Source organism: Magallana gigas, chromosome 1, assembly GCF_963853765.1.
Source record: "Magallana gigas chromosome 1, xbMagGiga1.1, whole genome shotgun sequence".
NCBI classification, from domain to species: domain Eukaryota; kingdom Metazoa; phylum Mollusca; class Bivalvia; order Ostreida; family Ostreidae; genus Magallana; species Magallana gigas.
Genome location: NC_088853.1, coordinates 22,340,922 through 22,356,109, shown reverse-complemented (window position 1 = coordinate 22,356,109; position 15,188 = coordinate 22,340,922). Strand labels below are relative to the sequence as shown.

The window sequence follows — 15,188 nt, the reverse complement described above, 5'->3', positions numbered from 1 at the left end:
ATTTACACAAAAGCTTTTATATATAGTGAAGATTCTAAATTGTAAAAAAAGTGACCCTCGGACCAAAACTGGGGCCCCAGGCGGGGTTTAAAGTTTAACATAGAACTACATATGAAAAATGTTTAAAAATTTTCTTCTCAAGAAATGTAATGTTACAAGGAACTGCTGTTCAGGTGAGCGATGTGGCCCATGGGCCTCTTGTTTTATTTTATAACCACGCACTGCATTGATATTGTAAAATGATATTGATAAAAGCAAATCTCATAACAAGCTTGGTTTATTTATATTCAAGATGTGCACAATCAAATAAAAGTGATGTCAGATAGAACTCTCATTTTTATTCAGTAGATGGTCTTTTACCTCAAAACAAAGCAAGTATAGATACATGTTTTTCTTTCTGATGCACGGAAAGGGAAACTAAGTGATCTGTAGGTTAAATCTGTATAATTGCAGGCATAGTTATATAACAGATGTTACATTCTCTTGCGTTATAAATTCTTTCACAGTAGTGAAGTCCTTAGCGATTATAGTTGCTGTACAGTTCACAACAGTGAAGGTAATTCTTTTTCAATTTTAATTGATATGTAAATTGCTGTTTTTAATTAATAATTACATAATTTTAACTTCACGAAATAACCTATTACGCCTGTAACAAAGCGAAATCGCCCGTCCGTGGCGTTTTATAATGGACGTTTTTAACTGTATTTAAATTCGTAGGCCCAAAACTGCCGTGTTAAGAAGAAATAAAATGTATTAAATTTTTCAATTAACAACGAGAAAATTCTAGTCGATGATCGTTGTGACCGAGAGATAGTCGAGTACTCGACTACTCGTGAACATCCTTAATTATAATGCATTTTCTATCATGATATCTATTGCTATAAAAAGATTAAATGTATTTAAAATTGAAATACTTTATCAGATTGTCGATATTGGTACCAATTCATATGTTGAGATGCGTATTATGGCAGCTAAGGTAAGGTACTAAATCAATTAAGATAAAAAATCTCTTTTTGTACCTTCAGATGAAGTTCGTACTCGTGTTTCTCATATCATCTGTCCTACTCAACGTTGCAGTCACAGGTCCAGTGCGCGCAGTATGTATGTTCTTATCTTTCATTATTCAATAGTGTTACTTCTTTATGAACTTTTCATCTGTATTCTCGCACCCCCTTTGTAATGATCCATATTTCCTTTTAAACAAGAGCATAAATGGATTCCATTTGATACTATTGCTGTTCTGTGTCTTTTATTGTCCAAAGATGTCTTTGCGTATGTTCAAATGTTGTCTATTGTAAATACATTTGGTTACGTTTCGACGAATCAATTTTAAGACTTTATCTCGTACTTTTGTTTAAATGTTAAATTGACAGGTGTAATGATTAGGTTGTCTTTCGGAGATTTTATGTAATCTAACATTTTAAGTAGATATGGCAAAGTCTTCAAATAACTTCAATAATTCGAAACATTTTGGCAATTCGCAAAATATTATACAAATTTTGTTGATAAAATATATATTCTCTTATTAATCATATGGCCCCATGAAGACTTTATGAACATTTTATCCTTGCTGCAAAAAAACTACTTTGTAGTAGGGTTCCATGGGCATATTAACTTTAAGACTATTTTAATCTCATTAAGAATAAAAAGCTCTGCATGTACATGCATACAGATATAGAAAAATGTTCAAGTTTTAAAGCTAAAATATTTGAATTTTTTTCTTTACTGAATGAAACTTTATGCCCATAGATATCATAAATGTATGTCAAAGTTCACGGTACATCTGATGGTTAACTTGTTAATCCCATAGGGTCCTGTGTTAAAAATTAACAAACTTTGAGATGACCCCTGATGGTTAACTTGTTGACCACCCAGCCTCCTGAACTCTTTCACGTTCAGATCAGTCTGATAAGACGTTTTTCACTTTATCATACAGTTATTTATACATTATATCTGTGATTTCTGGTTTTCATACTGCATGCATCAAGGGTATTCGACATCCCGTGACATTTTTCATTTATGACATCATGTCACAACATGGCGATTTAACTTCTTGTAAAACTGCTAAAGTCTCCAAATTGGGTGTATTATAGGAATCGCAATATGTTTAGCTTACTCTTCAGGTCCCCAGTTCGAATATAGCAGAGACTTTTGTTTTTATGAAAAGCAATATTATTGAAATTGATTTTCTTCGTTTTTTAATTAGCCAAAATACATGTAGGTAACTATTGAATTCTTACATCCCTATCAATTTTAATGCAATATACATTTTATGTATCTATTGCTCTGGTAAAAAGGTCATAAAATGAAAAAAGGGCAAACAATGGTAAAAATTGAAAGTTATTTCGATAGGCTGGTTTTCCTGATTTTAGAGATTTTTGTTGGTATCTGTAAAAATTCACCTACTAGAAATATTCATCGTAGAAGAGCACACAAAAATGTTTACTTTTTGCAAAGTCCATAGCAACGGCAATTATTTATATGAATAATACTTATTAACAAATGCCTTAAAACAATAGTATTTTCCTTAATTTTCAGCTCGTTGCCATAGCAACGGTTTTTTCATCTCTGAATTCTATAACGCACAGTGGTAATTGTGTGTAAAAATTATTTGCTAATTTAATTTAAGATGTAATTGAAGAAATCGAATTTTGAAACATCTGTTTGAAAATATTTAAACATGTTGATTGGAAGGTGACCTAGACTCCCAGTTAACCAACTTTTTTTTTTTTTTACTTATTAGTTCTTTTTTTAATCACTGTTTCTCTCAAATGGGCTGGATCATGACACCAATATTCTATGTCTGTCTGTCGGTATGAAAGAATGAGGTGATGGGTTTATAAATGTAGGAATGAATGTGTCATGTATATGCTAAACAACAAATTAACTTACAATTTATAATCATATGACAAAAGTAAAGCTTATTATTTATTATCCAATTATCCTTTGTCTTGTATACATAAAATATCAATAATATATCACTCTGTAAACTGGTAAATTATACTACATACTATATACTATATTCTATGATTATTTTATAACACCACTTCTTGACTTTGTAATTTGGAGAGGGTTTATATAGACTTTGCCTGTTGCCTAATCCATTTGATTACTCAATAAAATATGTTTAAATTAATCAATTACCCAACTGATATACGTTCTCCTGTTGTTTTGACTCAATACAATGAATAGAGATTGAGTTGTGCCCCTTTGACTAGCCACAAAATATCAATCTTTCCGTCAGCATGGCAAGAAATTTGAATACAGTACTTCATTCCTATCTTGCAATCAACCATTCACTGAACTTTCATACATAAACATACTATCACCGTGTGATTGGGGCTCTGGTGATAACTAATAATATTCAACCTGAAATACAGGACAGGAGACAATATAAAATTCACTTCTTTATTATTTGGAGTCCGTCGCAAAAGTGTGTAATCAATTATAAACACAATAAAAGATATAAAACAATGGTACACTGCATATTTAAAATGAATGTGCATAATGATGTCACAGAAAAGTTCATGTGTTAATTAAAACACCATTATATAATCACACAATTCATATCAGGTACAATAACATGTCTACTATATATCTTTATCATGAAAATAAATGAATAAAATCAAAATGAAATATTAATCTTAAAAGGGGAGAATTAGCTTACAATAGTTATGCTTGGCTATGAGAGGGGATTGAAAGCAACAGACCAAAAATAGAAAATCACATGTTATTGTTTACATCAACAATTTCCAGTCAACACCAGACAAGATCATGACTTCCGGTTACAGGGGGGGGGGGGTGCCTATCAAAGCTTTCACACCTAGTCCAGCTTTACTTAAAATCTAATATACTATATACAAACATACTACAACTCAAAATCTAAACCCTAATCAGTATTTCTTTTGCACATCAAACAAAAGTACAAAATGCTCGACTTAACCTGACAGTCTTTGAAGTTTTTTCTTGATTTACAAGTTATCAACATATATCATAAAAAGCATAACCACATATCACAAAAATAACTTTACTTACATGATTACTTTCTGCATATTTGTTTTCGTTAAGTATTAAATATGAAAAGCAGCACAATGTACTGCGCGTTTACACAACACGCTTTGTTTACAATGCTAAATTAGAAACCCGTAAAAGACAGATATGCAATATCCGAAAAAGTCTTAACTTTAAAAATTAAGTTACAACTTGTGGTTTGTAAAATTGATTTAAAAATAGGAAATACCATTATGTGAGTTGTTACAAAAATTAAAACTTAATTTGTCTTTCTGAATGAAATTGTGAAAATCAAAAGATAACATTCTTAAAATTATTTGTCAAAACAGATAATTGTTTAAAAGCTTTTCATCATGAAGTGATGAACACTTCTTCTAAAGTGCAAAGTTAAACATGTTAAGTACAAAGTAAAAATACAAATATTCTACATTACCTGAAATACAGGACAGGAGACAATATAAAATTCACTTCTTTATTATTTGGAGTCCGTCGCAAAAGTGATCGGACAAAACCCTGTAGCGTCCCCTGTCCTGGCATTGAGTTGTTCTTGCCATTAATTGATACAAAGAATCGTAAAGAAAAATTCACTCATTGCTTACATCAAAGAGGCGGATTGACACGATGGTTTTGCGATACAATGCGTATTACGTAATTATAAAAACAGCGGATGTCTTCGAAGGATAAATCTAAAAGCATATATTTAATTAGCTCGGATGGCACTAATTGATTTAACAACTGTGCGTGTGAATTATCGACAGATGGCCTCAAGTTATTTATCTAAGTAAATCTTATGTAAAATTGATTAAAGTCAATAAATATAAAATATAAGTTTTCAAAATTAAAAATATAATAAATTATGTGGAACTTATAATAAATTATAAGGAAATGGTCAAAAATAGAAAAATATATTTGAGGGTCAAAATGACACCATGATAATTCCCTCTTGGTCAGAAAAATCTTTGTCCTCAAAGATAAAAATGAAGCATACAATGTTCAGGTAATGAGAAAAAAAACATTTTGGAAAAAAAATGAAGTAATATGTACAACAGAAGTTAATACAATAGTGCAACAAAAATAAGAATGCACATACCCAAAACATAGGTACAATGAACACTAAAATTCAAACACTGAAAAAAAAATTCGCTATTACTCACACACTTATCTACACAAGTAAGTCATGCCAAGATGTTGCAAGGAAGATTAGATGGCTGTTACAAAATTTGGAAATATTGGTGGTGCGACAACAGGAAATATGCTGTATATGGATGCTGAAGGATGTTATGAATTTTTCTAGCAGTGAATGGTGAGATCAAGATGGTAGTTGGAACATCAATGGAGCGGTTGGTGTGCTTGTTAGTGATGGTAAAATCAGTGCATTGAATGTGCAGGTAATGTAGAATGTAATATGAGGTGGTAACATGAACTGATGAAATGTCTTCAGGAGTCTGAATGTTCCAATTGTGAGGGCAAAGTGGAAGGGTTAGTAGAGTGAAAAGTTCACAAGTAGGTCCAGTTGTTAGTTCTAAATGAAGTGAAGTTTTGTGTGAACGTTGAAATTTTTGCCATAGGTGAGTAATGCATGCAATAACAAGGATTGTTGTTAGCACAGAAAGGGAAACATAAGGCCAAGGAGTGGAAAAAGTGGCATAAAAGTGTTCATTAACACTGGTCGCGGTTGTGTCATCTTCAGCCTGATTATAGATGAAGGATAAAGTTGGTTTAATGGTTGCGGCAGCTGATGGTTTCACTTGATGTAGCAACAACACAGGAAGCAGGACGGTTCGGATTTTGTAGCATGACCAGATGCTAAAGATGAGTCCAAAGAATCCAACAGATGTGGAAACGATGGCCAGGATACCACTTGTGTCTGGCCAATTGTCCACTGCAAAATTGACTTGTCCCGCGATCATGGATTCTGCTAAATTTGTAAACACTTGTCCATCGTGTCGAACGGCCTTGGCGATGCGCTTCAAGCTTAGGTGCTGTTTTTGATCATTAGCCAAAAATTTGGAGAATGAATGATTAAAGATGTGGAAATTTGGTAACTTTATGTGAATGAATTCTTCGAAGATGGTGTCGCCGAATATGGTTGAATGGGAGTCTGCATGGAAAAATTGTTGGAGTAGGGCTAAGTTGACTGGGTGGAGAATTGTAACTTTGTCAGTTTGATTATTGCATTTTCCTAATCGGGGAGGTAGATAGAGGTCGTCAGCTGTTATGGAACATTGACATGGTAATTTGATGACACAGAAGGAACATCCTTTCAAGATGTGTTGTCCATTTGCGCAATCCAGTGCTAGCATTGGCGTTCTGTATAACAGCAGGTTGGATGGTGAAAGCTCGTACATAGCTGGGGGTAGCATGCTTGTTAGGAACCGAAAATCGCATAGATCATTTACGGTTTTCTTTTGATTAAAGAAGACTCCTGATAAGCAACTTGGAGAGGCTGTTGCTTTCATTGCAATATTGAAGTTGCAGTAACGGGTTGAGGTTCCTTCACACAACGTTAACTGCTGAGAGGTGATTGTGGCATGGTGTTGGTTGTCAGCTGTGTGTAGAAAGTATGGTGGCAGATCGATGAGCTGAGTGGCATGGTTGGAGCTAGAGTTAACAGGAACTGGAAATGTGTAGACTTTATACATTGACATTGGCTGTTGAAATGGGGAGATTGGTATTTTTAAGGTCAAGTATAGTTCTGTGTGTAATCTAGTGAACAAAAATTCTCCCATGGAATAATAAAAGAGAGGATCCTTATTGGAAATATGGAATTTTGGGAATTTGGCCGAAATGATGCTTTGGACTTGATCGATGGATGATTTCAGAATATGTGGTGTCAGGAGGAATGGGGATAGCTTGCCTTTCACCAAATCGTGAAGTCCTAGTTTAATATGTTCTAACTCCTTTTCTAATTGAGCCGAAACGTTGGTCTGCTTAATGATGAGTTCACTTAGGATGAGAAATTCATGATCTAAAGCATCCATTGAGTTGTGTGCTAACACTGAAAGTGACACAGCATCTTGGTGATTTTGTCTAACAGCAGCAACAACATTGTTGAATCTTTTGTCCACGGCTTCGATGAATGATGAGAGGTGGTGGTCTTGTTGGGCCATGGCTTTGGCAAGCTTGACGTTGTTGTTGTTCAGTGTTTGCATGTGGCGTTGTAGAGTAGCGATATCACCTGAAGTGGCTGTTCCAAATAGTGACTTCGAAATTTTACCAACAAAGTCAAACAGTCCTCGCTTTGATCTTGATGAACCTATGTATTTTCGTGAAGGAGGAAGTTCAGAGGTTGGTACCAGTTGGTGAATGTGATGGACTGTTGAATTAACACTCGCCATACACTGCATTCTTAGGAGATTCAGTGATTTTATGATGTGTCCTGCAGTTTGACATTGTGGCATGTTGCAGTATAGAGGCTGTAGGTGCAATTTCTTCGGAAGAGGAATTCGAAATGTATGCAGCCAGTACTCTTGTCCAAGGTAGATGTCGCTAGTTTTCTCGAATAGTATGCCGTAGTTTATTCTTTGAATATGTTGATCTGATGGTAATGGCGCAGTTGCACAGACAGATGAGAGGCAGAGGCAGCTGATTATGTACATATACATATATGGTGATGATCCGAGGTTCTTCTTTTGTCCAGATCCACCTAGTAGTATAAAGTAGGAATAAGGAAAGGTAAAGATTGTGTACAGTGTAACAATTATGTCAGTATCAGTAGACGTCTTTACTGAGAAGCACTAAATTAATAATTTTTGCAAATCATTAAAATTTTAACAGAATTTGGTACAATGTACACAGTGAGAAGGTTTAAGGAAAAAGAGTGGGTTAGAGGTGGAATGGATTAAAAAGACTGGATCTAGTAAAAGCAGGATTTTGTTCTGCGTCTGCGTGCCCGACCGGTCTGTGTCCTGGTAATATGATATTGGCGGATAAGATCTGCATTGATATGCTCTTCCGGCTCCCAGGTTTTAACGCTGCTCCCTTGCCATTTAACGAGGAAGAATTTCTTTCCATCGACAAGTTTGTATTGCATCAGTTTCTCAACATATCCTTGACTTTCATCTTCATTTGTATTGTTATCCTCTTCTTGATTTTCATCTTCTGATTGATCATCTCCTTGTTTCTCTGTTTTGTTTTGGTCTCTCCTTGGATGTTGAGGTTCAGGTGCTGCAGAAGGCTGACCATTATTATGAAGTTCCTCCATATCAGGAGTTGTGTGTGCTTCCGTATTGGTTTCACCTGTTGGCTGCAACTCATCTTCTTGAGCATCATTTTCAGCACCTTGAGGGTTGCGATGTTGTGGAGGCAAGTGTGAATCATCAATGGGTATCTCTGGTGGTGGTGGATTTAAAACCTTACGATGCTCTGGCTTCTCATAATGTTTGAGTCGATTTGCATGGATCCGAGACCTTACAACTTTGTTATCAGACCATCTACGTAATTGGTATGTGTTGTTTGGTCCCTTTGCAGTGATGTAATAGGGGCCCTCCCATGGGTTACGCAGCTTTGGTGAGAGTCCCTTGGGCACATACGTTTGGTGTAGCAGTACACTCTGGCCAACATCGAAGTCTGGTTCTCTGGTATTCTTGTCGTATTGCTCTTTTTGCTTTTGACGAGCATGTTGGATGTTTTGTTCAGCTATCTCCTGCACTACCTTGAGATGTTTCATTAGGTTTGTGACGTGAGCCTTAGCATCTTGATTCATACCATCCTTAGGTATCAGAGAAGTGTCAAATGGTAAGTACATCTCTTTGCCAAATAAAATGTGGTAGGGCGCTAAGTCTGATGATTGTGTGGATGGACTCATTCGGATTGCCATAAGAATTCCAGGTAAAATGTCATGCCAATTTGTTTGGTCTTTGTTAACGTATGTACGCAAACACTGTGCAATGGTACTGTTCATCCTCTCACACGTGGCATTTGTTTGCGGATGATAAGAGCTGGTAAAATGTCTGGTGACTTGGAATATTTGGCACACAGCTGTTATCAGTTTGCTCATAAAGTTCTGTCCACGATCTGTGACAATTGTATATGGTGCACCATACCGACAAAATATTTCTTTAAAGAGCACTTTAGCAATTTCTGTAGATTCCTGCGTCCTGAGTGGGAAAGCTTCTGGCCACTTGCTAAATGAGTCCACAACCAAAAGAATGTATTTGTGACCTTCTGTTGTTTTGGTCAGTGGTCCAAGAATGTCCATATGAATTCTTGAGAATCGGTCCTCAATTGGCATAGGGGTGAGAGGTGCTGGTGCATGATGTGTTGGTTTCTTTGCGAGCTGGCATTCTCTGCAGGATCTGACGTAGTCTGCTATGTTTTGGTACATGCCTGGCCAATAATACTTGAGTTGAATAGCACGGTATGTTCGTTCAAATCCGAAGTGTGCTCCTCCAGCAAGACTGTCATGATAGGAGCGTATGACGTCCTCTCTGAGGCATCGAGGAACTGCTAGTTGTTTCAGATGGTTGTTTGGATGGCGTGCCCTTTTAGATCTTGGCTGATAGTAATGGTATAAGACGTCATCAAGAAACACATAGAAGTTCGACTCGCTAAGAAGTCGATCTCGGTTTTTCTTGTCCTCTGGAAGCTCTTTGTTTTTAAAGTAATTGTACAAAGCTTCGAAATCTGGACAACTGCTTTGAAGTTCATCAATGGAAGTTGTATCTACTTGGTGAACTGTATCTACATCTATGGTTGTTGGAAATGGTCGTTGATAGTCGGTGTAAAAGAAGGTTGCTTGAGTAGATTTTCCTTCAGTTACAGGAGCAAAACATTGGACATCAGGTGATGGAATAATGTCTTCTGGTTCTAGGGCTTGACTGCTTGTTTCAGGATATGTACGTCTGGACAAAGCATCTGCAACTTCATTTTTCTTTCCTGCTTTGAATAATATTTCGTATGAATATCCTTGGAGTAGTACTGCCCATCTTGCAAGACGTCCTGTTGACTGTTTAACATTATGGAGCCATTTTAGAGCAGCATGGTCTGTATAAATTTTGAATGGGCGTCCAGCTAAGTAAACATGGTAGGTTTTTATCCCTTCGATAATGGCGAGTCCTTCACGTTCTGAGATTGGATATTTTCTCTCATGTCTGTTTAGAGAACGTCCACCATACGCGATGACTCTTTCTCGTCCATTTATGTCTTTTTGCCCAAGAATGTATCCTATGGCTGTTCCAGATGCATCTGTAGTCAGGGTAAACTGCCGTGTGTGGTCTGGGTAGGCCAATACAGGTGGTGTGGTTAAGGCAGTTTTTAGTCGGTCAAAGGCAGTCTGGCATTTGTCTGTCCATAAGAATTCCTCGTCTTTGGAGAGCAATACTGTGAGTGGGCTTGTAATTTTACTGTAACCTTTCACAAATCTTCTGTAATAATTACAAAGTCCCAGAAATGATCTTAGCTCTTTTTGGTTCTTTGGAGTGGGAAATGATTGGACAGCATCAGTTTTTGACACATCTGCTTTAATACCATCTTTTGTCAAAACATGTCCAAGGTATTTCACCTCTGGAAGAGCGAAGTAACATTTACTTGGTTTCAGTGTAAGGCCAGCTGATTGGAGTCGTCTGAAGATTTCATCTAGGTGTTTAAGATGGTCCTTAAAGGAGTTGGAGAAGACAAGGATGTCATCTACATACACCAGGCATGTCTTCCAATTGAGTCCTCTTAGAACGTGAGTCATCAGCGCTTGGAAGCTGGCAGGTGCGTTTACGAGACCAAAGGGCATCCTCTTCCATTGGTACACACCAGTGGGGGTTACAAAGGCAGATTTGTGTTTGGTTTCTTCATCCATTGGTATTTGCCAGAATCCTGAAGCAAGATCCAAGGTGGAGAAAAATTTAGCCTGTGTGGTACCGATAGTGTCAAACACATCCTCTAGACGAGGCAGAGGGAAAGTAAATTGCTTGGTGACTGCATTGAGTTTTCGGTAGTCCACAGCGAATCGAAGTTGGCCGTTCTTTTTCTTCACCATGACAACAGGGCTTTGCCACATGGAGTCGGATTCCTCAATTATGTCAGTGTCTAGCATTTCTTGGAGTTGGCGATTCATTTCGGCATTTGTTTGAGGTGACTGTCTATAGAACCTTTGCCGAATTGGTAACGCATCACCGGTTTCTATCCTGTGTGGTTGTGTATTGGCTTGGCCAAGTTCTTTTAAATCAGTTGCAAACACAGAACGGTGATTATTTAGAAATGTCAGAAGTAACTGTTTTTGTTCATCTGATAGGTCAGCATTGTTGAGGTCAAAGTTCAGTGGTTCATTACTTGTATTAGGAGAGATGGTCTGGTTATCTTCAGAAGTCTCCATGGTGAACACAGTGGCTGGATCGACGATTGTTGCTGATGCGATCACTGTAGTTGCATTGATTCTGACTCGTTTTGTTGTTGGGTTGATGACTTGAATAAAGGCTTTGTTGTCTTTAGTGTCGACTATACATTTAGCACCTGCAAGTCGCAGTGATGGTAATTTTGGGTTTGGTTCGAGAAGTACACATGAATCTTTGGGCACATTTGATAGGAACACTGGAAGTAAAGTTACAGACTGTTTTGGAATTATGGTAAATTTTGAAACTCGTGCAAGTCCAGTGTTGGTGTCGATGGCATATGCTGTATCTTCTGAGTCACGCACATAAAGAGTGTTGTTTTCTGCATTGAAAATTCCATCATTTGCTTGAAGAAAGTCCAATCCAAGAATTAGAGGTTGGTGAAAGGATTGAAACACATGGAATTTATGGTTAATGATGGGTCCATTGAATGACACAGGAAGAGTTATAGCACCAAGGCTTGCATGTCGTTCACCTCCAACAGCGACTGCATCTTTAATGTTGGAAATATTTAGTTGGCCTCGGGTAATACCAAGTTTTGTTAGGAGTTGAGCACTAATACAGGAAATACTTGCACCGGTGTCTACCAAAGCTCTGAAATGTCTTCTGTAAATAGTCACATTGACTGTATTCTTTTCGACTGGGATGATGAGGTTGACATTTCTTGACGATGGAGATGTTGAATGTCGTTTTGATGGAGGGTTTTGAGTTTTGTTAGCACTAGTTGGTAACCGTTTGTTAGTTGAGGGTTTGGACTGGGAAGAGGAAGCATTAGTAGTGGAATGGTGGTTAGGGTTGTGGTTAGTGTGATGCTCAGAGTGATGCTGCCTATCCTTTTTGAGGATAGGCGCGAATCCCTATCTTCGTAAAGAGTGGTTATGTTGTTGTTTGAAGGAATTTTTGTTGTGAGGTTTGGTGTTTGTGAAAGGTTTAGTGCACATGCGGCTAAAGTGGTGAAAGTTTTTACAGTTGTAACATCTAGTGTTAAATGCAGGGCATGAACTTCTAATTTGGCATGACTTACCACAACCAGCGCACATGGAGCTCTCTCCCTCACTCATGCGTCTCCTTTCTGGGTGTCGGCCTGGAGTCGAGTCTCGTCGATTCCGGTTTTGTGGTGAATTGTTGTGGCGAAAGTTTGAGTTTCTAGACCGATCACTGCTGAAGTCCCTGAAATCTTCCCTGGGTTCAAAACTTCTGCGTCGGGAGCCATCACGTCCTCTGGAGTGGTCACGGTAAGGGGATTTGTAACGACCTCTGGAAGTGTCACTGTACTGATTGTGTCGATCTCTGGAATCATCTCGGTACTGTTCATGTCGACCTCTGGAATCATCTCGGTACCGTTCGTGTTGACCTCTGTAAGTGTCTCGGTACCGTTCATGTTGACCTCTGGAATTGTCGCGGTATTGATCTCGTCTTTCTTCCTCTCTGCGTCGATCAAAGTGTTGAGCCTCTTGAAGACGGTCTGCTAAGGCGTTGATCTGAGTGGAGACTGTTTGCTCTATGTGGCTATTTATCGACCTACTTAGTTCAGTCATGTCAAACGAGGTGTTGGGAGTCATGAAGGACACATGCTGGTCACATCCTAGTTCAAGTTGGACCAGGGAAATGTCTTTACGCAGCGCTTGAAAAGTCTGAGGTTCCCTGGCCAGAACACGCCCTCTTAGGTTTGTGTTAAGTCCATTTGCAATAAACTGGACCTTGTAGGCTTCGTCGAGATCATGATGAGCCAAGGCCAGTCGTTCTGCCCTCTCAAGATATTGTTCACATGTTTCATTGGGTTCTTGCTTTATACTAAGCATGGCAGTCTTGTGCGCAGATGGTTTAAATCTTTCACTTAAAAGATCCTTGAACCCTTGTAAGTTTTGAAACTGTCCTGGGTTGATGGTCTGAAACCAGGTTCCAGCGCTGCCTTCTAGAAGACAAGGAATATAGTCAAGAACAGCATTGTCAGTGATCCTATGGAACTTCTGCCACGCACTGAGCTTGGATAACCAAATACATGGTGATTCAGTGCCATTAAATTTTGATAATTGGGCAATAGTAGCCATGTTTGTTAGGTTAATTGAGTCTAATGGAATGCTATCACTGATATAAAGTTGTTCAGAAAACTGCTGATCTTCGGTTCTCTCTGCGTCTCGAGAATCAATGTGTTGATGCTCTGTATCCTCAGCTGGGATGTTTTCACTGTTTTCTGTTTGTGGGTCTGCTTCTTCGGTGATTGCAGGCTCGTTAAAATGAACCTGCACGTCCTCAGCTGGTAGGTTGGTTTCACTCAAGTGAATCTGTTCCTCTGTTTCCACAAGAGGATGGTCTGCCCCAGTTTCTTGGTGGCCAGCAGCGTTGTCCAACGTTGGTTGCTGCTGGGACTCAGCGGTACTGGACTGGGAGTGTTGTCCTGTCTCTGTATCCTCTGGTGAGGTTAGGAAGCTGGGAGTCCTATTCCTCAGGTTGTAGTTCAGTGGTCTGTTTGCTTTCATCCGGGATTGTTCGGATCTCTGCACCAACTTATCACCGTGTGATTGGGGCTCTGGTGATAACTAATAATATTCAACCTGAAATACAGGACAGGAGACAATATAAAATTCACTTCTTTATTATTTGGAGTCCGTCGCAAAAGTGTGTAATCAATTATAAACACAATAAAAGATATAAAACAATGGTACACTGCATATTTAAAATGAATGTGCATAATGATGTCACAGAAAAGTTCATGTGTTAATTAAAACACCATTATATAATCACACAATTCATATCAGGTACAATAACATGTCTACTATATATCTTTATCATGAAAATAAATGAATAAAATCAAAATGAAATATTAATCTTAAAAGGGGAGAATTAGCTTACAATAGTTATGCTTGGCTATGAGAGGGGATTGAAAGCAACAGACCAAAAATAGAAAATCACATGTTATTGTTTACATCAACAATTTCCAGTCAACACCAGACAAGATCATGACTTCCGGTTACAGGGGGGGGGGGGGGGTGCCTATCAAAGCTTTCACACCTAGTCCAGCTTTACTTAAAATCTAATATACTATATACAAACATACTACAACTCAAAATCTAAACCCTAATCAGTATTTCTTTTGCACATCAAACAAAAGTACAAAATGCTCGACTTAACCTGACAGTCTTTGAAGTTTTTTCTTGATTTACAAGTTATCAACATATATCATAAAAAGCATAACCACATATCACAAAAATAACTTTACTTACATGATTACTTTCTGCATATTTGTTTTCGTTAAGTATTAAATATGAAAAGCAGCACAATGTACTGCGCGTTTACACAACACGCTTTGTTTACAAGGCTAAATTAGAAACCCGTAAAAGACAGATATGCAATATCCGAAAAAGTCTTAACTTTAAAAATTAAGTTACAACTTGTGGTTTGTAAAATTGATTTAAAAATAGGAAATACCATTATGTGAGTTGTTACAAAAATTAAAACTTAATTTGTCTTTCTGAATGAAATTGTGAAAATCAAAAGATAACATTCTTAAAATTATTTGTCAAAACAGATAATTGTTTAAAAGCTTTTCATCATGAAGTGATGAACACTTCTTCTAAAGTGCAAAGTTAAACATGTTAAGTACAAAGTAAAAATACAAATATTCTACATTACCTGAAATACAGGACAGGAGACAATATAAAATTCACTTCTTTATTATTTGGAGTCCGTCGCAAAAGTGATCGGACAAAACCCTGTAGCGTCCCCTGTCCTGGCATTGAGTTGTTCTTGCCATTAATTGATACAAAGAATCGTAAAGAAAAATTCACTCATTGCTTACATCAAAGAGGCGGATTGACACGATGGTTTTGCGATACAATGCGTATTACGTAATTA

General features: G+C 37.5%; 1 protein-coding gene across 2 annotated transcripts; it reads right to left on the bottom strand.

The window, feature by feature from the left end:
* Positions 1-4,428: 4,428 nt before the first annotated feature.
* LOC117691101 (uncharacterized) lies at positions 4,429-14,943 on the bottom strand. 2 transcript variants are annotated; one of them, XM_066088591.1, is made up of 3 exons: positions 14,187-14,943; positions 12,358-13,888; positions 4,429-7,657 (listed from the first exon to the last, which is right to left on the bottom strand). In XM_066088591.1, exons 2-3 carry the CDS (start codon positions 13,811-13,813, stop codon positions 5,223-5,225), a joined length of 3,891 nt encoding a protein of 1,296 aa, XP_065944663.1. In that variant the 5' UTR covers positions 13,814-13,888; positions 14,187-14,943; the 3' UTR covers positions 4,429-5,222. The 2 variants fall into 2 exon arrangements, with proteins under 2 accessions (XP_065944663.1, XP_065944664.1); XM_066088592.1 differs by having other exon boundaries at positions 14,558-14,943.
* Positions 14,944-15,188: the final 245 nt, after the last annotated feature.

Coding starts and splice junctions, on each gene's coding strand:
- LOC117691101 (XM_066088591.1), bottom strand. CDS start 13,813: ATGAAAGCAAACAGACCACTGAACTACAACCTGAGGAATAGGACTCCC. Junction 7,658..12,357: donor CTCCATGTGCGCTGGTTGTG/GTAAGTCATGCC, acceptor TTATACTACTAG/GTGGATCTGGACAAAAGAAG.